This window comes from Trichomycterus rosablanca, chromosome 2 (genome assembly GCF_030014385.1).
Source record: "Trichomycterus rosablanca isolate fTriRos1 chromosome 2, fTriRos1.hap1, whole genome shotgun sequence".
In the NCBI taxonomy this organism is placed as follows: domain Eukaryota; kingdom Metazoa; phylum Chordata; class Actinopteri; order Siluriformes; family Trichomycteridae; genus Trichomycterus; species Trichomycterus rosablanca.
The window spans coordinates 32847539-32875177 of record NC_085989.1 but is presented as its reverse complement, the minus strand read 5'-3'; the positions used below and the strand labels follow the sequence as shown (position 1 = coordinate 32875177).

The 27639-nt window shown below is 36.2% G+C and overlaps 1 protein-coding gene across 1 annotated transcript; it reads right to left on the bottom strand.

Annotated features, from left to right (window-relative positions):
- Nucleotides 1-2864: 2864 nt before the first annotated feature.
- On the bottom strand, nt 2865-26389 carry mfsd2ab (MFSD2 lysolipid transporter A, lysophospholipid b). The gene is made up of 14 exons (XM_063014422.1): nt 26167-26389; nt 22623-22748; nt 19253-19377; nt 13344-13467; nt 13181-13259; nt 12247-12410; nt 12057-12147; nt 9380-9498; nt 9158-9241; nt 7954-8037; nt 6884-6996; nt 6661-6804; nt 5528-5704; nt 2865-4466 (listed from the first exon to the last, which is right to left on the bottom strand). The coding sequence occupies exons 1-14, from the start codon at nt 26248-26250 to the stop codon at nt 4412-4414; spliced, it is 1569 nt and encodes a 522-aa protein (XP_062870492.1). The 5' UTR covers nt 26251-26389; the 3' UTR covers nt 2865-4411.
- Between the last annotated feature and the right edge of the window lie 1250 nt (nt 26390-27639).

Sequence of the window (27639 nt, the reverse complement as noted above, 5' to 3'; positions counted from 1 at the left end):
TTATTTAAAAAACAACTTTCGTAGAATGTGAGGGACATTAGTATGTGTATATTAAAAATAGTTTGGGTTTAGTATATTAAATCATGCAAGAGTTTAATAGATTTATTTAGTTCCAATATAAAAGTATTATGGTTTCATTGACCTTAAGTATAAATAAAAAAATAAAAAGGATTATTTAAAAAACAACTTTTGTAGGTTGTGAGGGACATTAATTTGTGTATATTAAAAATAGTTTGGGTTTCCTATATTAAATCATGTAAGAGTTTAATAGATTTATTTAGTTCCAATATAAAAGTATTATGGATTCATTGATCATAAGTATAAATTAAAAAAATAAATAAATAAAAGTATTATTTAAAAAACAACTTTTGCAGGTTGTGAGGGACATTAATATGTGTATATTAAAAATAGTTTGGGTTTCTTTTATTAAATCATGTAAGAGTTTAAAAGATTTCTTTAGTTCCAATATAAAAGTATTATGGATTCATTTATCCTAATTATAAATTAAAATAAATTAAAAATAAAAGTAGTATCTATAAAACAACTTTTGTAGGATGTGAGGGACATTAATATGTGTATGTTAAAAATAGTTTGGTTTTATTATATTAAATCATATAAGAGTTAAATAGATTTATCTCTTATACACACTTATTACGTATTCATTGATATAAACTATAAATTAAAATAAATTTAAAATAAAAGTATTATTTAAAAAACAAGGTTTGTAGGAGGTGAGGGACATTAATATGTGTATATTAAAAATAGTTTGGGTTTATTATATTAAATCATATCATAGTTGAATAGATTTATTTGTCTCCAATATCAAAATATCATGGATTTTTTTATCTTAATTTTAAATTAAAATAACTGACATATAAAAACAGTATCTATAAAACAAGGTTTGTAGGTTGTGAGATACAATAATTTGTGTTTATAAAAAATAGATTGACATGAATCCATGAATACATTACAAGACTTTAATGGATTTTTTTCTCTGTAATAAGTGCAGAGTAAATGTTTCCTACGTTTTTCTGTTAGTTTGATGACGCTCCCTAACGCTTTAGCTGAAGTTGACGCTTGATCAGCGGTTTCATTTTAATCTTTCTTTAAATAAATACATTTAACCTTAAAATTATTATAAAATAGCTTTTGTAGTATGTTGCCCACTTAAATCTGTGCAAGAATTCGTAAAATAAGTAGGTGTTAAGTGTTTTTTGAACCATTTATATAGATCGGAATGGCGAATGTTAAACGAATGTCGAATATAAAACTAACTTTACCGCAGTAAAGAAACCCCATGCAGACTTGCGGAGAACATGTGAAAACCTCCTCACTCTAGACTACAAGCTGCCACAGTGCTAAGTTAGTTTGAAGGCACTTATTATATGATAAAGGCTGGGGTTTGAATTTAATGCATAGCATACTAAAAACAGATTTAAATATTTTCTTGAAACACAAATGTCACAGTGTATTAGTTATGGTGACCATATTTTGTTTTTTAAAAACTATGTTACTAAACTTAAATAAATAGCTACTTTTTAACAAGATGACTAACGAATGCATTTATGGTCAGATAATCTTTCAATCCAGTGTTTAGCCCTAAACAATAATAATAGTAAATAAGATAGTCTATCAGTAGAGCTATTTTGACAGAATGCAGTCTGTATTATCCGGTCTTTACCTGATGAACTCTTTCATTCAGCTGCTGTTTTGTGTTTTGCTAAACTCGCACTTTTATTTGACACTGACATTTGTGAACTTTCATTTACGCTTGGGCATTTTTAGGAGGCGGGATCGAAAGAGAAAGGTGAAATCAGTGCAAAAACATGGTCACTCTAGCTCCTAGTGTTATTTGAAGGCATGGTTCGGACAGGAATTCCATCGTAGCAACCAATGAATTCTACTAGTGCATGTTTCAATTTAAACTTGTGACCAGTGGCACAAGTGGAACGGGTCATTTCTGTGTGTTCTCCTTGCACCTGCATGGTTTCCTCTAAGAGCTTTTGTTTCCTCCCACAGTCAGAATTGGAGAAAATTGCCCCTGATGTGTGTCTGAACATGAACTGATGAATCATTTGTAACCTGTAACTACCTGTCCTGATTTTTATACACAAGAGTCTCTGGAGATTACACAGTTTTGGCCAGTTTACATATTTTAAGGTTTACATCTTGTCCCTGAATATGATGAAGCAGCCACTTGAAATGAATGATTCAGTGAAAAGTAATGATGAACACACCCCATTTTTGGAAAAGTTAAGACATTTTGTAAAATGCCAAAAAAAAAAAAAAAAGAATTATTTGGAACCTTTATTTGGCTGCCAAAATACAAAGAAAATATTTCCCATGTTTTTACTGAACAATTTAATTGTATTTTGTAAATATAAACAAATGTATAATTTAATGCCTGCTACACACAAAACTGGGCCAGACGCAGGTATGCAGGTGAATTGGTAAACAAATTCACCAAAGGCTTAGTCTTTGCAGGCAAAATGAGTCATGATTTAACACTTTGTGCTAAACCTAATGAGACCATTGTCTTTTAGTTCATTAAAAACATTTTTCCAATGCAAGATTGCAAATTATTTAGGTTTTTGCCATCTGTTGAACATATTATGAAAAGATTCAGGAAACCTGGACAAATTCCAGCTGAACTTTCGCTTCAAGCAAGAAAGAGCAAAAACTTTATTTGCAATCTGCCAACAATTCATATCCACAGTTCCCAAATCATTAAAAAGTGATGAATTAATATTGGATTTTTTGTCTTTGTACGTTTAATAAAGATTCAAGAGAATTAACTTTTCTGGAAATTGACAAATAAAAAAAATTATTGAAATTCTATTACAACACCACAATGCACAAGAACAATGTATTAATATTTTAATCATTTTCCTTTCCATTCTCAACTTATTTTAAATAACTACACAAATGTGTTTCCCAATCATAAACACCTAAAAGAATTCAAACACTGTACATTATATACAGAAATATACATACATATGTACAACAGTTTCATGAGTTTAAACACCAGTGTAGCAGTGAAACAATCCGTACCTTTCCACTGACTGTAGAAACAAAAACACATTAAAAAATATGGAATTATATTTGACATGTCACAACATACTTAAACGTATATTTACAAGTAATCTTAGGAAATACATTTCTGCAAAAATCTCTGTAAGATAAGGCAGACATTAAACACACAGAAGATGCATTTGTTCATTAGTCATGTCTTGCAAACAATTTTGCATGCTATACTAGTGCTTCCCTCAACAATATTAGCACTGTTTATTACAGGTAACTGCTTTGTATATTGATAAAGAACAATACTTTTACAAAACAGACATGGACCAATAGACATTTGACACATCACATTTGTTTTTGCTCATATTCTTTTCCTACTATTTCCCTTAAGAGGCATGGGGCAATATTTATCAGGAACAACAAAAAATACAATAAAAATGTTTAAATAACTTCATATTACTCATGTTGGTGTCAGCTGGCTATGCACAGCCAACACTGTCAAATATACTTTAACATCTTGGCAAGTCAAAGAAAAGAAAAACTTCAACTGTGCAAATACGTTCACCTGGCAGCAGTTTGTGCTTTGTCTTCAAATAGGCTGATGTTTGAATTTCTGTTTAATAAAAAATCCAACAATCGCTAAGCCCTCATGACCACTGAGATCAAATATGATTTTGGCACCCAACTCAGAGTGATACAGTACATTGAGTATCACACCATTATCAAGTTGTGTTCTATAGACTGGCAGTGGAGAGAAGGCATGATGGCACGCACAGATCTAGCCGCACATAGGCACAGACACTACAGCGCAGTATTGTAAACTGTTTAAATTTGGCAGCACTACAAAAGTGAAGTACAAAATAATGCAAAATATTACAGTTGTTTCAAATTAAAACTAAAAAGGTACCCTGAATATAATACAATATGCTTGAATGTAACATTGCAAGAACAGCTGTTAAATTCAAAGTGTCACCCATTCTCATTCAGGTGGAGAATGTGTTGGTGTAGTGTGAAGGCTTTGTGCTTTTTTTTTTTTTTTTTTTTTTTAAATGGTACATCAAGACATTTCTCAGTCATGTTCGGGTTAGCAGCTTCAAAGTCGGCGGCACGAACCACAGAGGCATTTGCATCACGTTTCAAGCTTTGTGTGCATTTAGGGACAATGGACTCTTCAGGAGCTTGAAAGTGGCTCAGCAGGACATGGATCTCTAAGATCCTCCACTCCACTGTTAAGAGAGTAGAAGTGGACAGACAGACAGACAAACAGGTGGAAACTCTGGGTAAGTGTTATTGGATTAGTGCCTCTGTATGAAATTCATCTCGCCTTTGAGAGTCCCTTCTTTTGCTGTTCAAACATCTGAATGTCCTCTGTAAAGTCATGTGATTTGCGTCACAGGACATCACCCAGCTCTGTTTCTGTTGAGATTGCTTCTGCTTCCATCTCCCTAATAAAAATAAAAAAGAACATCAGTGTGCATTAATTCACTCGTTCATTCCAATTTGCGTAATGTACCAAAACCCTATACAGCTTAAAGGTTCCTATTTCTTTAATATCGACACTTAAGGTTTAAACTAAGGTTTTTTGCTATATTAGGTCTTTATGGTATATTTTTCTCTCTATTAAAGCAATTTCACAATTCTGGATTTTCTCCTGCATTATTAGTTTTACCAAAAATCAATTATCTTTCACAAAAATGTTATTGGCTGCACAATTAAACAAAAAGTGTAAATGCAAAGGACCAGAAGACTCCACTAGACCATTCAATTGAAAGTCAGAGAGTCAATAAATCAGCAAGTTTGTTCACGAGTCTTAGTATCAGTGACCTATGAACAAAAGACATATAATATCAGTCAGCAAATCCGACAGAAAGCTAGAGAATCAGACAGACAGGTACGAACCACCACGGCCCCAAATCACTAGCCTGTGATGCAAACAGCCATGAAAGTTTTATCGACCTGACCGAGTGACCAAGCAGGCACAACTGGCCATGTATTTGAAGGCTGGTAGAATAAGTCTCATTGGTCTTGTGCAATTGCTCAAGCATTACAGCCTGTTGTTCTCTTAGTATACTTCACACACAAGCCAGGAAAGATCGAACAACAGTCAATAAAACAGTGTATGTGACTGAAGCTTCTACCATCTGTGAACTAATAGTGATTTCTCTTTTCTCCATTTCAATCCAAAATCAACATCTGATGGGCATGACAGTGTAATGTTAATTGAGTAATGTTAATTGCTCAATTGCATCATACAGTACACTTGACCAGAAGCATGTGTACTTTTTTCACTTTATATTTTGTGATACAAGTGTGGAGTGAATTGCAACAGGGTATTTGGCAATGATCAAATTGAGTGAGAAGTTTGGGGGTGGGGGCAAGATAAACCTTTAAAACACTTTTTTTTCATGTAATTTTTTCAAACTAGCAGATATATAAAAACACACCACTTGCTTCTTAAACTCAAAACCTACATTGTAAAATAATAGAGGTTAATGTATAGCTTTACCGTTGCTCAGTGAGCAGTTTGCGGTTGCCCTGCCGTCTCTGCTCGTCGATTGGGTAGGAAATGAAAATAAACAGTCCTATGATGATAAGTACAATAGGAGCAGCTGAGACCAGAACCTTCAGTGTAATGTCCACTGCCTCTGGTTGTGAGCAACCTCTTGTCACATAACCTGCAAAGCTGTTGAGAAAAAAGTAAGTATAGAGAAAGATTAGTTAGATCTCACCACATGATCTGCTATAATGCAACTGAAAGGTTTATATAAAACTGTTTCCATGCAGATCTGGCCTACTGATTGGACCTAATCGCATTACACATCAAAGGCTCCATTTGCACTGCCTATTAACTTCTGTTTGCATCATCAGGCTCAGCTCAAAGTGGATGTAAATGCACACTAGTATTGGAGTACAGTAAGTATAGTAAATGATGGCACACTAAGTAGGATAAGTGCCACCCAGCACATGGGGATGTGTTTATTTATGGTCACTGTCTGTGATGTTTGGCATGTTCCCCAAACCATACCAGCAAAATGCCCCAGAACATAACAGCCACCAAACTTTCCTGCTGTAGAGGTCAAGCATTAAAGCCTGTTGTTCTCTTGGTATACTTCACACACAAACCAAGAAAGATCAAGCAATAATTAGTTAAACAGTGTTTGTGACTGTGAAGCTCCTGCCATCTGTGCATTAATAATAATCCCTATTTTCTCAATTTTAATCCAAAATCAATGTCAGATGGTCCTAACACAGTGCATGGTTAATTGCATAATGTTAATTGCTCAGTTACATCATGCAGTACACTCGAGTGAAAGTATCTGCACTTGTTTTTTTTTACTTTATTTTCCTGCAGTTTGTGTATTATGCTGAGATCTGGGTTTGAGTCTCAGTGGCGCTAACAGCTGGCCAGACCCTGCGTGCGCCCAGCCCATTCCAGTGGAACTGGAACTGTCATGACCCTGAACTTTGAATTAAAAGTACTATTTACTTGGTTTCCAGGAATTACCCTTACGGTTAGACAAAAATCAATTTGATCAGTTTAATCAGCCTGGAAAATCTCACTTCAAAGACTTAACACTTATACAGGCAGACAGAAATGTAAGAATTGCACATGATTTGTGGTCATGTGGTGCAACTCACTCCAGACTGAGGGTGGAGATTCCCAATGAGACTCCAGACGCAAACTTTGTGAAGAAAACATAAAAGGAGTAGAAGATGGCTTCGTGTCCCTGAGAGCCAGGATTCTGAACTTTGAAGTCGTCAACAACATCAGGAAGCATGGACCTACACCCACAGACACATACGGTTTAGTTTGTGAAGCGCTCTTGAAAAGCATTCATGGTTCTCATCAGCTGGCACTTACCAGGGCAGAAGGAAGGCTGCAGCAATGCTGACACCAGCAGTAAAGGCGATACCGTACGTCAAGATAAGATTAGGCTTGAGCAGGACCATCAGGATCATAAATGGAATCACAGACTGCAAAAAAAAACCAACAACAAATAAATAGGAAATTCAGGTCAACGTTCTCTAAACTTCATGAATTTACTGGTTGCAGTACTGCGATACAAAACAGGCATATCAGCAACAGCCTGTACAAACAATACATTTTAATGAGATTGTTTATTTCTAAAGCTGTTTATTTTTCTCCAATTTTTACCCAATTGTGTTATGCTTCCTCTGTACTGCTGCTCGACTGAGGAGAGTGAACTGACACACGCCCCCTCCGACATGTGAGCAGTAGCCGACTGCATCTTTTCACTTGCACAAGGTGAGTTCATATGCCGATCAGCCTTGTGCACGGAGAACCACACCCTGATCAGCATCATTCCTCTACTCTGTGCAGGCGCCATCAATCAGCCAGCAGAGGTCGTAATTGCATCAGTTATGAGGTCCGGATCCGGCTTCCTACCTGGATGTACAACAGCCAAACGTCGTTCATATAGCCGCCCAGCCCAGCCGGATGGAGTTGAGATTCGATACGATATGTTAGAAATCCCAGCTCTGGTGTGCTAGCGTATTTTAGCGCTGTGCCACCTGAGCGGCCATTTATAAAGCTGTTAACGGTACAGAACAAATAAAATAGGTTCAAAATGGTGGAAATCAGATGGTGCTAAATCCGGACTATAAGCTCTCTCTCAGTCTCAGACACGACCAATTAGTACTCCTCCTGCCATCACCGTTTCCAACAAAAATATAAAAGTGCGGAAACTTTTTGAAGATCGTTTGTATAATAAGGACATACTACAGTTGCACTATTCAAAACTGATTGTGCACATGTATGTGTAGTTAAACGTTAGGTTTAATCCCAATCACCATCTTTACCAGTTACCAGATGGTGCCACGAATCATAAATAGCTTATGTCCTAAAACGCAAGTCACTATTTTAAACACTGGTGCAAGTGACTCCTCTCAACTGTTTCTGCCAACACTTACTGTAGTCCCAACATACACAGCTGTCTTCTTGCCAAATCGAGTAAGGAACCACTGCCAAAATGGGATGGTGAGGGTGGCAGAGAGCTGCAGACAAAAGGAGATGAATGATTAATGAAGTGTCTGTGTTTACAAGCTGCATTAAAACTAGTATAACTGGCTTTTTTACTAGTAGTAAGTAGTATGGCATCTTTTACTCGGAAAAGCCATCATCAGCTTCGACATGGAATTTTTTTATGTGATTTATTATTTTACAAGAGAAATCATGGGGAAAAGGGCAGTAACTTTGTGTTTATGCAAAAGTGAAGCTTTAAGCAATACAATGTCTAAACTGTCCACATGTTTAATTAAAATACATCTTAGGATTTATTATTTATAAGGATTTTAACGTCATGCTTTACACACTTTTGGTTACATTTATAACAGAAACTGCAGTTACTCGTTACACAAGATTCATCAGTTCACAAGTTTAATGTCAAACACAGTCATGGACAGTTTTTGTATCTTCAATCCTCCCAGAGAAAGCCCATGCAGACACAGGGAGAACATGCAAAATCCACACAGAAAGGACCCGGACCGCCCCACCTGGGGATCGAACCCAGGACCTTCTTGCTGTGAGGCAACAGTGCTACCCACTGAGCCATCCAGTAGGGATCCAGTTTATTCCATTATTCCATGATGGTCTATAGTGCCACCTCAGACTCGGTCACCAGAAGTTCTGATAGGTGATGACTTGCTCATGATGTGCTCATCATTTGGTCAGACATTGCTAATTACAAACCACTAACCGTCTTCTCTATTACACAACAGTCTATGAATGCAAGACTGGCAAATTATTTCACTGACGAACATGAAGCCATTATTTAACTGCCCGTATACATACACAGAAGATCCAGATTTCCATGATTGACAAAAAGCAGATCTCAGACACAGATTTATGGTGAGACTCAAACTTGTTACCCCTGGGGGAAAAGGTGAATCATTTTCTGTAGCTCAAAGCTCTTATGTTGTAAGGGAAAAAATGGCCCCACTAACTATTTTATTTGCAGCTCATACCATGATAACCATGGCAACCCTCACAACTCAAAAAATAATAATAAAATGTGTATCCACGGTGGTTATTCAGTTTGGATGAGATATGAAAGATTAGTATTAATATGTCTTAACTACATTTTGTATTAGTGATTGAACTCAGCACAGCACTTACCATGACTACCAGCAGAACATTCTGAAAATCATCTCTGAAGCCCAGTGTGTAGGAACAGAAAAGAGCAAAGTTTCCCTCCAGGAGCTGCATAAACACAAAATAGGTCTTTTTAAACATAACAAAACAGTACATGCTGTGACTAGTCCAAGTGAATGCCACAAAAACAAACAGAACTGTGCAAAACAGGATGGTGGTACAGCAGCCTAAAGGAATAAAACTTACCATAAAGGCCAGAGAGGTAAAAAGGAAGCCCATCACCAGCTTGGCATATGGACCGTGGCCCATAACCAGACGAATCCCCTTGAAGAAGGATATGGGCTCGGCTCTGGACTTGGTGGTTTCTGCCAAAACAAGCCAGCAGTGTTATTAGTTTTGTGTTTTCACTTATTTAAAGTTTAATATAGCTTTTATTTTAGCATGGTTTTGTACAGAAGTCACGAAAAGGCCAAGCTTTATTCCTTTTTATCATATGATCAAGATAACAAACACTGTTTAATTGAGATCACGACTTATTCCATCTGGTTTTTTTTCTTGTGATCTCAAAATAACAAAAGTTGTACATTTCACCAAAACCAGCAAATGTTTTTTGATGAAGGTAAAACCATGTAAAAATATCATCAGTTCCATTTTTATTCATGTCAATTCTTATTCAAATGTTGCTAATGCCTTTATCACCAGAAAAGTGTTCACAAAAAACTTTGGCTATCTTCAGTACACAACAAAGTTGTTTTCTTAAGTTATCAATGAAATAACACATAGAATAAATCATGATCTCGAGACGTAGTGTCAGATGTTAGTTATCTTAAGGTCACAAGATAAAAAAAAAAAAAAAAACACCACCACATGGCCTTTCTGGACTTTTTTTTTTTTTTTTTTTTTTAGCTTTTTAGTTTTGTTGGCTTCTCCCCGTTTTTGGTTTCATGCACTTCACAGTCTCAGTTGTGTCCAAATATAGGAATAAAAATTGAGAAATGCTTGAATGAACCCTGGGCATTGTGTAACAATCACTAAGGTCAGAACATGTTCAAAGTATCATTAATAGTTGGAAATATATATTTTTTTATCTGACAATGTAAAAGAGTAGGATCATCATGTACTAAAGTAACTGATTCAATGTTACTGATTTTTGTTCAGAAAATGCCCGAGCTGATCCCTCCTATTAGAGCCAAGCAGTCAGTCAATGTAACTTCTCTAATTAACATGTCATACTGGAATTGCCATACAGGCGTGAAGTGAACACACTAAAACTGCATGCACTAGAGTTGAGAACTTTTGTAATGTTGGATCATTGCAGCCTTATTCAGAAAATGTGGTTGTACAATTATATTGTAAGCAAGCTGTAGCCTAGTGGTTAAGGTACAGGATAAGTAATCAGAAGGTGGTTGCTGGTTCAAGCCCCACTACTGCCAGGTTGCTGCTGTTGGGTCCTTGAGCAAGGCCCTTAACCCTCAATTGCTCAGACTGTATACTGTAACTGTAATGTAAGTCACTTTAAATAAAGGTGTCTGCTAAATGCATAAAATGTAAGTGAATTGTAAATATTGGTACAGTGCTTAAGACCTCACAAAGGTGTTCTTCAAAAAGTAGCATTCAATATAACAACATATGTCTACCACTTTTATTATTTTTTTAATCAATTTTATATTTGAAACCCATGAACTCACTTACGCCACCATAAATTTACTATTAATTCGATCATTTTTAATCTAAAAGTAATGCTAAGATGTATTTTGTGTTCATAGAATACCGAAGTAACTAAATCAATGTTACTGTTTTAATATTCAGAGGAACTAAGATAAAATAAAAGTGGTGTTATAAAACGGATAGTTCCGGTCCTAAAATCTGATTGGCTGAGCCGCGTTCGAAGCTGTTGTAAAATCCCCGATAAACGCACACCTAGGACCACCTCACATCATTCCATATTAATACGCCACTGAATAGGAAAAGTTAATGTTATTTTCGCTCTCATGTTGCCTAGCAACACTGTTAATCGAACTATTTTGCGTCGCGGAAGAATGCTTTATTGTAAGTTTATACACAATAAATACATTTATGAATTAAACATTGTTGTATTTATTATATTTTATGTTGACCGCCGTTTTATAAAAGCAATAAGCCACTCGAGACCGTGCATTACTGTTATGATTTTAGCACGGGGAAAGAAGTTTTTAAAAACGTCATCCCCGTGCTAAAATCACAGTAATGCACGGCCTCTCGTGGCTTATTGCTTTACTAACCACTCCTATTAGAGGCATGCATCTAGTTAACCAATAAAATTTTGTAAAATAATAAGAGATTGCAAAGATATTTTTCCTTTTTTGTTTTCTGGTGAAATTTAAACATTTTTTTTATTGTTTTTGCATCAAAAAACACTCATGAAGTCAATGCTGTGCGGTGCAGTTACAAGGCCCTAAATTTGTGAGAATATGTAAATGCTGTAAGGAATATTTTAAGCTGAACAGGGAATGGCTAAACACTGCAAACAATGTGTGAGCTGTTCAGCATTACACATACAGATCCTGTTTGCTCTCCTGGGCCAGCCACACTCTACAAAGACTGACTTGTTAAAGTTTGACTCCGAAGTGGACTGAAACTTCAGCACAATCGAATGTGATGACCCACTATATCAGTTGCATCCCTGATGCTGGTGTCAAAGAACTAATCTCAGTTTACCCAGCACCAATTTTAGTGCCACAAACCTCATGGCTGCCAACTACTGCATCAGAGTAATGTGAGACCTGTGGAAAAGTCCCTGAAACAGAATTGCTAATCTAAATATGAACAGATCTTTGAAGGTACGACCAATTCCCTATGGAAGCCATGTTCTTGAAATCAAAAGTGTAAGTAAGCACAATGAGCGTTAAGACATGGTGTGGAATAATCACAGACTTCTGCTCACCTTTGCGTTCCCTCACCCCAAAGAAGAGTATGATGGCACACAGGACATAGATGATACAAATAACTCCTGAGGCGATCATATAAGCTTTTCTCTGAGGAAAAATCGAAAGTAAATCTTATGCATGTGATGACATGGGCTATACATAAATCAATCCAGGCTAGAATGTATCAAAGTACCAGTCAGGACTTACTGTGTGTTCAAGGGAAACGTGTGGCTGGCTAATGTTGACCTCAGCTCCGAAAGTAGAAGAGTTTATTTCACTTTCAATTGGAATACAGGGTGCATTGGCCATTCCCACAATCTGGCCTTGAATGCCGGTGCCAATTACTGTACCCAAGACTTCCACAGTCATTCCTAAATAGAAAGCGTCAAGAATGTTAAAAAGGTATAGAGCAGGGCAATCAGACAGAATGCATTATTGTAGAACACCTTTGCCTATAGTCATCCTGGCAGAATGGTATGGTTACTAGTCAGAATCCAGAATAATAATGCCATGATTATGTACTGGTGGTTATTTCCTGTTAGATTACCAGTACCCAGGAAAGTAGACGTTCTATCAATTTGTGTGGTGGTTATGGGTATCCAATAATTCCTTGGTATAGCTCGTTTAAAAAGTGGAACTGCCAAAAGTATGTGGACATCCCTCTAAATTATTGAATCAGCCACACCCATTGCTTAAACAGCTGTTCAAATTTATTATTGTTTATTATTATATTGTTGTTGTAATTATTATAGTAATATAAAATATTAGAATAATATAAACTATATATAATATTTTAATATTTACAATCATTTTTATAATCTTTTACACAATAATACAAAATACTTTAATATTTTAACATTTGGAACTTTAATGGCTAGCCATGTGTTCTTGGCCTATATCATTGCCTGACCTTACAAATGTTCTGTTGACTTAATGGGTACTGTTTTCTACAGACACATTTAAAAATCTTATGGTAGGCCCTTGCAGAAGAGTGGGTGCTGTGATGGCCCATGGTTTTAGAATAGAATGTCCAACAAGCACTTGTTCAGGTGTCCACATACTTTTGGCTTATTCAGTTGAGCTACTCATCATATATGTACTTAATACTGTTTTTTGATACAAGCTGTTCTAAAGCACTTACGGTAGGCTGTGGCAGAATCCCTTTCCTTCTGTTCCGTGCTAATAAACATAGTGAGGGCAGAGTATGGCACATGGAAACACTAAAACACAAAATGAGCACAACTAAGTACTAAGAAACACATAACAGTTTACATTGTAAAAAAACATTACAGGCTGATACTCACTGTCTGTAGTGTCTGGAAGAGACAGTAGCATATGAGGTACCAGATTATTTTGCCCTGCTCAAATGGGGGCACATACCAGATGAGAAAGTAGGACACGATGGCAAATGGTGTAGATAGAGCAATCCTGCAAGCAAAGATATAAAGCAATATTATATAACAAGTATTGGTATAAGCAATTAAAAAAAGTCATGTGCTGCCACTTTTGAACTGTCAACAAAGAAAAAAATCTAAGCAGTTTGTGGACACTACTTTTAACAAGTGCTAACAGGTGCATAAATCAAGCATTCAGCAGGACAATAGATAGATAGATAGATAGATAGATAGATAGATAGATAGATAGATAGATAGATAGATAGATAGATAGATAGATAGATAGATAGATAGATAGATAGATAGATAGATAGATAGATAGATAGATAGATAGATAGATAGATAGATAATACTTTATTGTCAGATCAAAGATCTGAAATTTGTCTTGCATAAAAACACAGTAGCTCCGTTACAACACAAAACATTAACATTACAACACATAAAACACAGACAAACTCAATAGAAAGTACAGTGGGTTGTACAGAGGTACTTGTTGGAAATGTGGCTCTGTCATAGAGTAAGGTAAGATGTCCAAACCATAAAAATACTGTTTGCTTTGGTTACACTCACTACTAATTTACAAACTGCCTTTGAGAGCAACCAGAAGATTTAGGACCTGAGATCACAATGAGCAACGCCAAGCTATAACATGGACTGACATCAAATAGCAGAATCTGGGTTTGGTGGATGCATAAATGCAAGTCAACTGCAAGTCAAGCCTTATTAAAAAGTCAGTGGCCAGCCCTACTAATGCTCTTGTGGGTAAATACAATCTATTAAACATTTCAGACAGTCTAGTGGAAGGTTTGTAAAAGCATTTTAAAAGTTGAACATTCTTTTCACCATAAACTGAATATGTTTAATAAAAAAAAATCTGGCAAGAGAGAACACACCCAGAACACACCCAGTTTTTCACTGTCCTGAAGTTAAAATCATCTAGATGTTATGTTACGACACAAAATAGACAATACTGATTCTCAATATGTGCAATAAATGAAATGTCTTCAGTCACATCCTGCTATTACTGCACACTTCCGATGACTCAATGTCATGTACAGAAACACAATGCTAATGTGGAATACACGGAAAGAGTACTCATTTCCCAAAAATGTAACAAGATAGACAAGAGCACATACAATGGTTATGCAAACAGATTGTCCAACTGTATTTGTTTTTTATTTACTTTCACTATAGTGAATAATGCCAGTATAAAGTATCTATGGTGGCAAACACACACAGTAAACCACAATTATGCCCAGTGTCTGTACAAACTTGTTTTATGCTTTAACTATAGTCCTATTCAGAACAGAACACACAATACACACATTTTTATTTACAGGACAGCTTTATCTGCCAGTTACATACATGTTGACTAGCTGTCCATCAATAAAAGCAGGGTTTTCTCTGCCACTGCCAGTTAAAAGTTGGACCATCTAAGTGTTCTGTATATTTAGGTGGAATAATTACCATTATTACTATTATTTCATAACCCACTATGCAAAAACGACACATTGTATCTGCGAGGAAAAAGTTTGGAAAATCGTAAGCAGCAATCTAATATAAACTGGGGTTTGTTTTTCATACTTGGTTTAACTATGGTATTAAGTCATATTTTGTCTCGTGACCCCTTTCTCACAAGCCACTTAATTAACATCATCTTAAGGCTATAGTTTATATATGTGGATTTCTACATTTATAATGTAAAACATCTTTAAAATAAATAACATTGTTAAATAAAAATACTTCTATAGACAGGCTTGGTTGAATTTTATGTTTTACTAACTTTTTTTAATTGAAAATAAGTTAACACTATAAAGTAAACACTTTTGTACATTGTAATGCACAATCACAGTTTATTAGCTAAATTGCACATAGCGAATAAAAATAAACAAAGATTTGATGAACACGCACACACACGCAGGGCAATTTCAGTAGCTCCAATTGACCTATATGAATGTCTTTGGACATGTGGGAGGAAATTGGAGCAATTGATGGAAACCCACATGGACACAGGAAGAATGTGCAAACTCGACACAGAAAGGACCCACAGAAAGTGTCCGCGCTAGCCACTGTGCCACCATGCCTCCCTTATTTTATGATTCTTTTAAAATGAACCTGTAATGTTAAAAGAAGTATTGCTTTATAGAACACTGGATCTCAGTCTTTGTAAATAAGTTCTTTTCTTCAGCTAGTGTTTGACTATAAACACAGACATACCACCATACCGCCTACCACACCCACACATCTGGTTTATCGAGTTCTTCTGAAATTCCATTACAGCAAGTGCAAACAATGCAATCTGTTTGTAGTCTTTCTTTAAAAAAAAACCTAAATAATAAAAACATTTTGTTGTTATTATTAAGCTTAAATAAAACTCTTATATATTTAAGCCTTTTATAAAGGCGCAGAACAACAGCATGTTCAATATTCTCCACAGCAACAGCATTCGCTCTTGCATGAATAACGTTCATTCTCGGGCATGTCCTATTTGAACTGAAGTAACCTCACAAAACTCCACATGGTAGTGTGTAGCATTTTACAGCCTCTGATTGGAGCAGAAGCAGTGGTGTGTTGAGGGCTGGACCACTCAGGGCTTTAGGATTTACATATTTCCCCCGTCCTCCCAACTAGCGAATTCCTATCCCTGGTCTAAACTGCAGGGCTCAGATGTGCTTTTTCTGTTTATATACTCAAGATTAATCAATTAAAAAGGGAACATTTTATGAATTTTTTGTATAATTCCGACCCCGATCCTAGAGCACATTTACAAAATTGGAAGCATTCATGTAGAAGCAGTATCATTCTGGGCGTCAACCCAAGAAAACCCTGTTCTTACCCAACCTAGAAATGTACACAATTTTCCTAATTCTTTGTGAAACTCGGCAGAGTTCTCCAAACCAGCAATCATACTGACCCTAGACATTTAGCAATAGATGTTGACAGTGGGTAAAGAACTAGAGAAGAAAGGTCTGACTTTCTAATGGGGGAAAAACAGGTATTGTTTAAATTAGGCAAAAGCAAACAGCTGCATTTAGTGCTGAACAATTCAACCTCTTTCAGTTAAGTTTATCTTTATTAACTTTGTTTAATCAAACAAAAAAAACTGCCATATAACTGAGCCTAGTTATAAGTACATTGTTGTATACGGTGGTGGCTTCTTTATCTATTCAAGTCTATTTACCAATTTGAATACTGTAGTATTTGAATACTGCCTTAGTTAAGGCTGCATGAACAATCAAATGGCTTTAACAGTGATTACACGTAACAAACTTAACAATTGTGAGCCAACGTGGCAAGCTGTTATTTTTCTTTTGTTAAAGCTAACACACACATTGTTATTCCTTTTTCTTATTTAATTAAACATAATTAATCAGTTCAGCAAAAGTTAGCAAACTATTACTTGTGTGACTATTACTTTTGATGGTTCATATCACAGTGTCTATTTTACACTTATTTAATTATTTTAATATTTAAGAATATATTCAAGAAAGTCAAACATACATTTAATATCTTTAATATTAATATTAATGTTATTATTTTACATACTCTATGGTAGTTTGGGCTGCACCATAAATTCTCATTTCAAAAATTATATTTATATCTTCACAAATGTTTTGTACAATTTAGAAAGTCTAAAAACTGTAATTAATAAATAAATATAAAAAAAAAAACATAACTTATTGCAATATTTAATTATTGTTTACCAACTGTGAATGAGTTTGTCTAAGAAAGTGCAAAACAAATATACAGCGGTTGGACAAAATAACTGAAACACCTGGTTTTAGACCACAATAATTTATTAGTATGGTGTAGGGCCTCCTTTTGCGGCCAATACAGCGTCAATTCGTCTTGGAAATGACATATACAAGTCCTGCACAGTGGTCAGAGGGATTTTAAGCCATTCTTCTTGCAGGATAGTGGCCAGGTCACTACGTGATGCTGGTGGAGGAAAACGTTTCCTGACTCGCTTCTCCAAAACACCCCAAAGTGGCTCAATAATATTTAGATCTGGTGACTGTGCAGGCCATGGGAGATGTTCAACTTCACTTTCATGTTCATCAAACCAATCTTTCACCAGTCTTGCTGTGCGTATTGGTGCATTGTCATCCTGATACACGGCACCGCCTTCAGGATACAATGTTTGAACCATTGGATGCACATGGTCCTCCAGAATGGTTCGGTAGTCCTTGGCAGTGACGCGCCCATCTAGCACAAGTATTGGGCCAAGGGAATGCCATGATATGGCAGCCCAAACCATCACTGATCCACCCCCATGCTTCACTCTGGGCATGCAACAGTCTGGGTGGTACGCTTCTTTGGGGCTTCTCCAAACCGTAACTCTCCCGGATGTGGGGAAAACAGTAAAGGTGGACTCATCAGAGAACAATACATGTTTCACATTGTCCACAGCCCAAGATTTGCGCTCCTTGCACCATTGAAACCGACGTTTGGCATTGGCACGAGTGACCAAAGGTTTGGCTATAGCAGCCCGGCCGTGTATATCGACCCTGTGGAGCTCCCGACGGACAGTTCTGGTGGAAACAGGAGAGTTAAGGTGCACATTTAATTCTGCCGTGATTTGGGCAGCCGTGGTTTTATGTTTTTTTGGATACAATCCGGGTTAGCACCCGAACATCCCTTTCAGACAGCTTCCTCTTGCGTCCACAGTTAATCCTGTTAAATGTGGTTTGTCCTTCTTGGTGGTATGCTGACATTACCCTGGATACCGTGGCTCTTGATACATCACAAAGACTTGCTGTCTTGGTCACAGATGCGCCAGCAAGACGTGCACCAACAATTTGTCCTCTTTTGAACTCTGGTATGTCACCCATAATGTTGTGTGCATTGCAATATTTTGAGCAAAACTGTGCTCTTACCCTGCTAATTGGACCTTCACACTCTGCTCTTACTGGTGCAATGTGCAATTAATGAAGATTGGCCACCAGACTGGTCCAATTTAGCCATGAAACCTCCCACACTAAAATGACAGGTGTTTCAGTTATTTTGTCCAACCCCTGTATTTAAGAAACATAATAAATAAATTAAAATTAATATTGTATTACAGTTAAAATACTGCAAATGGGTGGTGCTGAGGTAAACTGCACTAGTTTATTACTGCAGGGATCATGGATGGTTCAGGCGAGAATTTGCTATCTGTTTCAGTTTTACCCTTTTTTAAAACCACTAAATCAAAGAGACAAAGCAAATGTCTAGTTTGACAGATTCATAAAACATTGCCAGCTGGGTGCAACAACTTTCTGTCTCATACTGCTTACATAGCTTAGAGATGCATCTGTGCTCCTGGGTCTGGGCAACCTTAATTAAACCATGAAGCAGTATCAATGTCACTATATAAAGCTCCCACTTGTATAAATGCACCACCACATGCAGGAATTATCATATGTCTGAGTCAAAGTTAAAATTATTTGATTTTGAAACCAAAGAGGGGTTAGGAAAGCACCAAACCTATCAGGGAATACTGAATACTGAACTGTACCTTTAAGCAAAACAGAGAAACCTAAAGCTTTGTTACTGGTTTTATTCCCATTAAATATGTCAACTGTATTTTTAGAAATGGCTAATGCATTACTTTATTAGGTATTATGGTAAAAATAAACTGCACTTTTTTCATAATGATAAAACTACTCAGGAGTATCTGGCCCGCTAATCTATTTCTAAAGTTGCGAATAATCAAAGAAAAACATCTAAAACCTGCAAGTGAATAGAACATTGTAATGCTTATGTAAAAAATGCTAACCAATCTGTCTTTAGTTCAAAGAAAAAAAAAGAACACTGCTCAAGAGTGGCAAGACACATACCAGGGTAGCATTCTTCCAAATCTGGTCCAAGGGCTCCGGCTGATCAGGAAGCCCACAGTTGGGTCAGTGATGGCATCCCAAGCTCGTCCCACAAACAGGATAATAGAGGCATAGAATGGATCCAACTAAATAGCAAAGAAAATGATAAATGCTTTATTATTTTATTACAAAGGGATGCAGTGAATATGCATTTCAGAACACAGCACAAAACCACAAGAGCTTACAGTAAACCAATCATTACAGCAATTCCAGTCATGATGGTTTTCAAAGTAGACTGTATGCTCCTTTTTTTTAAGATCAGATCAGCTGCCCTCCTTTCGTGCTCTAGTTCAACCCAATGTTTTTGTGGCATATCTACTTCAACTGACTCCACTCTGGTTTTAACCCAAAGCAAATGAACATGCTTATTTTGGAAGAAATTTGGATGACGTGGAATTATGAGCTACAGCAGAGCTTGTTGAGATTTCAAGAGTGCACACAGTATACCACTGTACATATTCCTGGTCGGTCTGGAATCTTTTAGTGTAAACAGCAAATAATATAGTAGACTGCTATACACAAACAGTAGTCACAGCCATAACCAGGTATGTTTATTTATAACAATTAATAATCTTTGTAAATACAGTGGGGGAAATAAGTATTTGATCCCCTGCTGATTTTGTAAGTTTACCATCTTACAAAGACTTGAACAGTCTATCATTTTTATGGACGGTTTATTTTAACAGAGAGAGACAGAATATCAACAAAAAATCCAGAATAAAATTAATTTGTTTATAATTTATAATCCAGTTATAAATTAATTTGTATTTAATTAAGGGAAATAAGTATTTGATCCCCTACCAACCAGCAAGAATTCTGACCCCCACAGATCGGTTATGTGCCCATGAGGCACACAAATTAGTCCGGTCCCTGTATAAAAGACTCTTGTCACAGAATCAGTTTCTTCCGTTCAAATCTCTCGACCACCATGGGCAAGACCAAAGAGCTATCAAAGGACGTCAGGGACAAGATTGTAGACCTGCACAAGGCTGGAATGGGCTACAAGACCATCAGCAAGAAGCTTGGTGAGAAAGAGACCACTGTTGGTGCGATAATTCGAAAATGGAAGAAATACAAGATCACAGTCAATCACCCTCACTCTGGAGCTCCACGCAAGATCTCACCTGGTGGGGTAAGAATGATTCTGAGAAAGGTGAGGTCAGCCCAAAATTACACTGGAGGAGCTTGTCAATGATCTCAAGGGAGCTGGGAGCAGAGAAATGCTGGATATGACCCCAAGAACACCATCCCCACTGGGCATTTCTCTGCCTCCAAACACGGCGAGTGGAGTTGATGCCAAAGAGCTCAATTTTGGTCTCATCTGACCATATCACATTCTCCCAAGCTTTCTCTGAATCATTCAGGTGTTCATTGGCAAACTTCAGACGGGCCTGTACATGAGCCTTCTTGAGCAGAGGGACTTTGCGGGCACTGCAGGATCTCAATCCATAACGGCGAAGTGTGTTACTAATGGTTTTCTTGGTGACTGTGCTCCCAGCTCCCTTGAGATCATTGACAAGCTCCTCCCGTGTAATTCTGGGCTGACCTCACCTTTCTCAGAATCATTCTTACCCCACCAGGTGAGATCTTGCATGGAGCTCCAGAGTGAGGGTGATTGACTGTGATCTTGTATTTCTTCCATTTTCGAATGATCGCACCAACAGTGGTCTCTTTCTCACCAAGCTTCTTGCTGATGGTCTTGTAGCCCATTCCAGCCTTGTGCAGGTCTACAATCTTGTCCCTGACGTCCTTTGATAGCTCTTTGGTCTTGCCCATGGTGGTCGAGAGATTTGAACGGAAGAAACTGATTCTGTGACAGGAGTCTTTTATACAGGGACCGGACTAATTTGTGTGCCTCATGGGCACATAACCTCATGGGTCAGAATTTTCTGGATTTTTTGTTGATATTCTGTCTCTCTCTGTTAAAATAAACCTTCCATAAAAATTATAGACTGTTCAAGTCTTTGTAAGGGGGTAAACTTACAAAATCAGCAGGGGATCAAATACTTATTTCCCCCACTGTAGTTACTGTCACGTCCACACATTTTTAGAAAAGCAGTATGTCCTTGTTTAATGTGAAGTTGGTTTGCTGAAGATTTTGAATAGTCTTACGTAAAAACTTAAACAGCCCTGCTCGAATTCCATGATTTGTTGATTTTCTAAGCAAACAGAAGTTAAATATACTTAAATACTTAAATGTTAAATTTAACAAAGAAACAGTAATTGTTCAGTAAATTCTAAGGGATTTGGCTACAGGCATCCAAACTTTGAATAGAGATGTACTTTTAGACAGATGAATCTCTGGTAGTGTGTGGGGTAAGTTAGGGTGCCTTCTTAAAATAAATGATATGTATTTAAAGATAATCAGAGGTATACACTCTCTAATTAGAGTTTGTAAACCATCATTACTGCACACTAGAAACGCTGGCAAAATATTTTGATCAAATGGAATTTCCTATTCTTTCAGTAATTAATGTTTTGATTTAAATAACCCGGTAACACTAAAATCTATGCTTTTTAATTCAAACTTCATAAAACACACTGTGATGTAGATTTGGGCAGCAAATGAATTACAATGACCTTTCTCAGAACCAACACATAGCAACAGGGTGACCTTGAGTGTCACAACAACTAGCTGTGTTAGCATTACGTTTTCCCACTAAGAAGCGTTCTGGCTATACAAAGTGGCTATGCAAAACAACTAGACTGATTTGCACTTTCTGACCACCAGTATAGTGTAATTAGCACTTACATGCACTGTCTCAATTTGAAACGCCTTACTTATAACTGTAAAGAGCTCCCTTGCTTGCCTAAGACACTTGATAAATGACCAAAGCTAATACAGTTCCCTGTGTGCCTCTGGTATTTGCACCCTTTAATCTGTCCAAGATGCTTGTTAAAACCATAGTAACTCCTTACAAGTTAATGACACAGCAGAACACTTTTCCACCAATTAATTGTTCAGCACAATGCCTTCATTGTTGCTATGAAGTGGCTGGCATTTTGTCCTATGACTGCTTAGGCAGGGGGGGAGTTTACAGTTTTGTTGGCTGTAAAACAAAACTGTTTTACAGTCTAAGCCAACAAAGTCAATTACTTGTGGCAACAGAAACTAACATGCTCCATTAAAGGTGAACAGCTATTTATGTCTGACTATTTTTTAAATAAAAAGGCAGTGCAATTACAGTTTGTTAAACAAAAATAGATTTATTTGTCTACAGAAACATTTAGGTGAAAATTACCAGGGGAAACCACAGAGGGAAAGAACCCAACATCTAAGAATAAATAAAACATGACTTGGATTCAAGTGATGAAATAAGTATTAACTCACCAGAGCAACATCAAGGAGGTATATCTGGAGAAAGAAGCCCAGTGCACATCCTGTGATCTGATAGGGTGCTCCTCCAATGGCATAACACAATTTATTGCAGAAAGATAAGCGTCCTTTCTGTTCCGACTGAAACATAAAAAAAAAAATTACATTTTCAATTATAGTACTTTTTAAAAAAAAGAGGAAATACATTTAACAAAACCAAGAGCATATAGGAAGTAGAGAAAAAAATCAAATTTTTCTGTATTTCAAAATTCAACTAAATGATTCAAGGCTCTTAAAAGGTTAGTAATAACTGAGGAAATGCCCTTATTAAGCTATTCACAGGATATACATAATAATCCTAACACAAACAGATATGTAATAAATAAATAAATCTATAATTAAATAAATAAGAACAATATAATCTAAATTCTAGTGTAATGCTATTTCTATCCACATCTAATCTTTGCATTCATAAATAATTGGCTGTGTTTTAAACTGTCAGCAGCAAACTGGGTTACAGTTGTATTTAATATAACAAACTGCTGCAACTGTTCTACCATTCAACCATTCAGCTAAGTATGTAAATGTAATAGAAAGAATTATGAATAAAAAAAATTATAAATTTGTAAAAACAATCTTTGTATGTTAATGTAAAAAAAAAATCTAAATTTAAATAGTGTTTGTATTGTAAAATGTATTTCGACAGCCCTACAGTATACCCACTACTTCAAACTGGACTACACCAGTTAAATTCAATTTGAAATGTCTAAGAAACCACTACAAAATAGCTAGGAACATTTTATGTAGTGGCAAAACAAAAGCTTTATTGTCAGATAGTCAAGATTTCAAGTTTAAATCTAAATAATGCCACTGTCATGTGTGGATAAAGCCAGAGAGCAGAATTGTCTTCATTTTGGGGCAACAACAACAGCATCTCTATCTTTACTGCTAATAATTTTGACATCAAATATGACATGTCAGCTCATTTATACAAATTAGGGCAAGTGGTGATTTTCTCCAATTGTTTTCTGGTGCAAAATGATGTTGCGCAAGCTGCAGTTTTAAAAGATACACAATGTGGCTGCAAGCATCTACTCTTGCAGATTAGTAGCCGTCAAGAAGTTTTCTGGATGTGTTAGTACGGTGGAAGTATCGGTGACTTTTACAAATGGGGCTGAAAATGTGGATCATTGTGAAAGGCTGATGACTGATTCTTTTAACATATTTGCAGAACAGGTTACCAAACCAGTAGCAACACCTCACAGCAAGAACTGCACTGCTTCTTATACAGGCATGGCCTGCTTTTCAAATTCTTTTTTTTTTTTATTTGGTATACACTGACAGATCATCAAACCTTTGCCAAATAGAAACACCCAAGCAGATAGGTGTTAATGTACCTGTAATTTTCATATATATGCTTTATGAGTACATATGATGAACCCATTTCCTAGCCTCAACTGGAAACCAAGACACACTTTGTCTGTTGTATACACAACTCATTAGAAGTTGACCAGTTCAGTTCTAAAATTAAGGAAAACCAATACAAACAGGAGTTTTGTTTTAGGGTGGTCCAAAACAATGCAGAATGGGGGAAAACTGTTTCCATGAAATAAGACCTCTATTGCCACTTCAAGTATACAACTTAAGCTAAAACAGAAAGAAACCCAACATGCTCTGTTGTATCCAATACAAAGAATCAACACCTAGTGATTAGATAATGCTTGATGTCTTGTATTGTTTAGCCTTAGTTTCACTTTATTAAAGATGCTTTTTTTCCCATGCAAGTTCCATTATTCAAGAAAAACCAGAATAACCTGTAACCTATGCACATATTTGAGAGGACAGGCTACAAAAATAGACAACATACAGCACACCTTCATTTATGATAACATATTATAAAACCATTGCCACTGAGATAAGCTGAGTGATTAAAACAAACCATGATACCACTGTGTTTTTCCTCTTAGCACTGTTATGGTGGGAGTGACTGACCTTCTTCTACACCTGTAATGTGCAAATGTGTCCTTTTTTTTGCCAAACACATCTTTCAACAATATTTATACCATTAAGGGTATAAATGCCAGAGGGAAAACACAAAGATGATTGGTGTTGAATGAATTAATGTGGCATCTAAACTTTTAGACTTATGAATTACATGTTCTTTTTATCTCAATGCCTGCACAAAATTGATGTCAGTGTGACAGTTTGCATATGATGTTTCAGAGAGCCACAAACTTCTGATATGTAGGAATAAATCAGCATTTTGGGTATAACAATTCATAGACTGTGTTGTTCAGGCATATACATAACATGGCTGAAATCTAAAGAGAGCCACAAACTTCTGATATGTAGGAATAAATCAGCATTTTGGGTATAACAATTCATAGACTGTTGTTCAGGCATATACATAACATGGCTGAAAGTTGTCCACATACATTTAAGACATAAAGTGTATAAAGAACTACATATGTGTAATGTGACCTGAATGCTCTCTTAAAAATCTCTCTCATATTTTTTTCCAAACATATGACTACAGAAAAGGGGAAATGGGAATAATAAATAAATGACAATTGGGGGTTTTACTTATTGTTTAGTTTTTCTATTATTCTAAGTTTAGACAATTCTAATATTGTCAGCTCTTTTACATGGAATTGCCTATATAAATCCTGATCTTGTATTTAATTGTATTTCCTGCTCAGAAGACTGTAGACCCATGCCAAAGTAAAGCACACTTGACTGTGGTCCTGAGTAGTCCTAAGACTGCCACGACACACATACCATTTACAAATATGTGTAAACTTTAAACATCAACTGTCACTGACCCACCAATCGTTGGGGGATGTTACTAACTGTTCTGGGGGCATACTTTTAAAAATATTTATACAATATACAAATAGGAACTTTAATGCTAGTTACACCAGAAATATTTGAAAATACCAGCAGCAGGTGCATTAAAATAAGTTGATATAAAATATGCACTTTTGGTTGGGTAATAAAGAAACTGAAAGATTATATGTATATGTATATGTATGTGTGTATATTTTGGTGACGTGAAGATCAGCCAACAGCACATGACGCGTAGCATATCGGTTTACCAACTGCACATAGCACAGCTCTACATGGGCATGTGGGTACTGTGTTCATATCAAATCAGTTAGTAATCTGGATTATGAGCTTCTAGGATGACTGTATTTTATAAAAATAAATATTCAATTGGCTCAGCATCAAAGATAAAAAGGCGGCAAGTTTAGCGCTAATGATAATTTAGGACACGTCATTTATTCGATTATTGCTAGTTAAAAATAACCAATCAGTATATCTGATTATTATACATGATTATATGCAAACTAACTAGTATAAACACGCGTAATTTACATGTGTTATCAAAAGAGTAAACTGCTGCTCAAACCCACGCCCATAGGCTAGCGTATGCCTTTCATATGAATCAATACAGAAATCTTGGGTTTGAAAAAACAGCAAGAAGAAATATACATTTACTCAAATATACTACTTTCATTCAACATTAGAATGTGTATTAATGATACAACAGAATAAATACCTTAGAATCCGTCTCTTCATCAGACTTGTTATTCGTCAGCAGACTGGCATTAGAATACTGTTCAGCCCCCTCTCCTCTCGCCATTTCGTCTAAATACCCTTAAAACGCTTTTTGTGTTGATAAATGTGTTAAAAATATTCAAAACAAACACAAACTCTATGAACGTATGATGTCGTGTGTGATTATTTGAAGCGTTGTGTTCACTGTGTAAGGAAACGTTTAGTGCTACTGTGGCTTTGGGAAAGCCGGTTGTAACACCCTTGATTCATAAGGAGAAGCTCCGCCCACAAGTCTCGTACGACTCCAATGGAGAGAACGGAAACGTTACGCATGAGTAGTGAAGGAACGGAGACTAATGGCGTCACGACTATATCAGCTTCATTTGCAGACAGGATGAAAACCGTTCATTTCTTGAATCGCTCCATGCTGGTCAGCATTGCAGTGGGTATAGTGCAATCCGAAAACAAGGTGCTACTTACTTTTACACGCCGAGCAAAGCAACCAATCCACCTACTGGCAAGTTTTTGTAAGGTGTAAGGAAAAAAGAGTAGCCAGAAGAAAGGAAAAGACACGTTGGGCCCAGCTAACAATTTTTGGTTCCCAGAACGTTCTGGGAACGGATCATTTTGGTTGCCCTTTGGTTCCCCAGGAAGGTTTTCTTTACTGAAATAGAACGATCCCGTTTGGTTGTGCATTATAGTTCTGGGAACGTTCCCGTAACCTTAAAATTATTGAAACCTTTAAGGGAACCTTGTACTAACCTTTAAATGATTGAAAACTTTAGACAAGAAAACCTCACTTTCTAGCTGTGCTAATGGAGAGTTCTGCTTGCTATAGGCCTATACATACACTGCAAAACATGTGGAGTAAGATTTACTTAAAAACTTTTTCCACGTACAAACTGCTAGTAAATTTAACAGACCATATATTCAAGTAAAAGTTACTCACAATTCTATCTGGATTTTACTAGAAATTCTTCAGTAAAAGTTACTTTGCTACACACTGCTTCAAGTATATTTTAATAGCTGTATCTTAGTAGATTTTACTTAAACATTGCAGCACTAAAAGCATTAAAACATGGCTTATAAAATGCTATATTATATATTATTAAAATGCTATATTATTAAATGCAAAATAATTTTACATTATTCAATTCAACATCAATGATTACCATATACAAAAACCACTATAACAGACAACATTTTTGTCAAACTTTTTTTATTTGTTTTGCTCAATTAATGGAAATGCATTTTTTACTTACAGTTCAGTGGACAAAATGTCTTTCAAACAGCGTGTTTTCTAAAGTCTCACTCGCTACACAAAAGTAAAAAAATTTAAAATAATGGAAAACAAACTATAAAAGTGTCACAGTGTAAGGACAAAATAAATGATATCAATCTTTCAAACATTTTTCTTAAAACTTGCAGTAAAAAATAAAAATAGATGCAAGTAAAAGTTTGTCAGAAACACTCG

What these genes read in the sequence shown, in the direction of transcription:
- mfsd2ab (XM_063014422.1), bottom strand. Translation starts at nt 26,250, where the DNA reads ATGGCGAGAGGAGAGGGGGCTGAACAGTATTCTAATGCCAGTCTGCTG. An exon ending in GGATTCTGCCACAGCCTACC is followed by an intron (nt 12,411 to 13,180) that starts GTAAGTGCTTTA and finishes CTTTCTATTTAG; the next exon opens with GAATGACTGTGGAAGTCTTG. An exon ending in CTGTGTATGTTGGGACTACA is followed by an intron (nt 6,997 to 7,953) that starts GTAAGTGTTGGC and finishes TTTTTTTTGCAG; the next exon opens with TCTGTGATTCCATTTATGAT.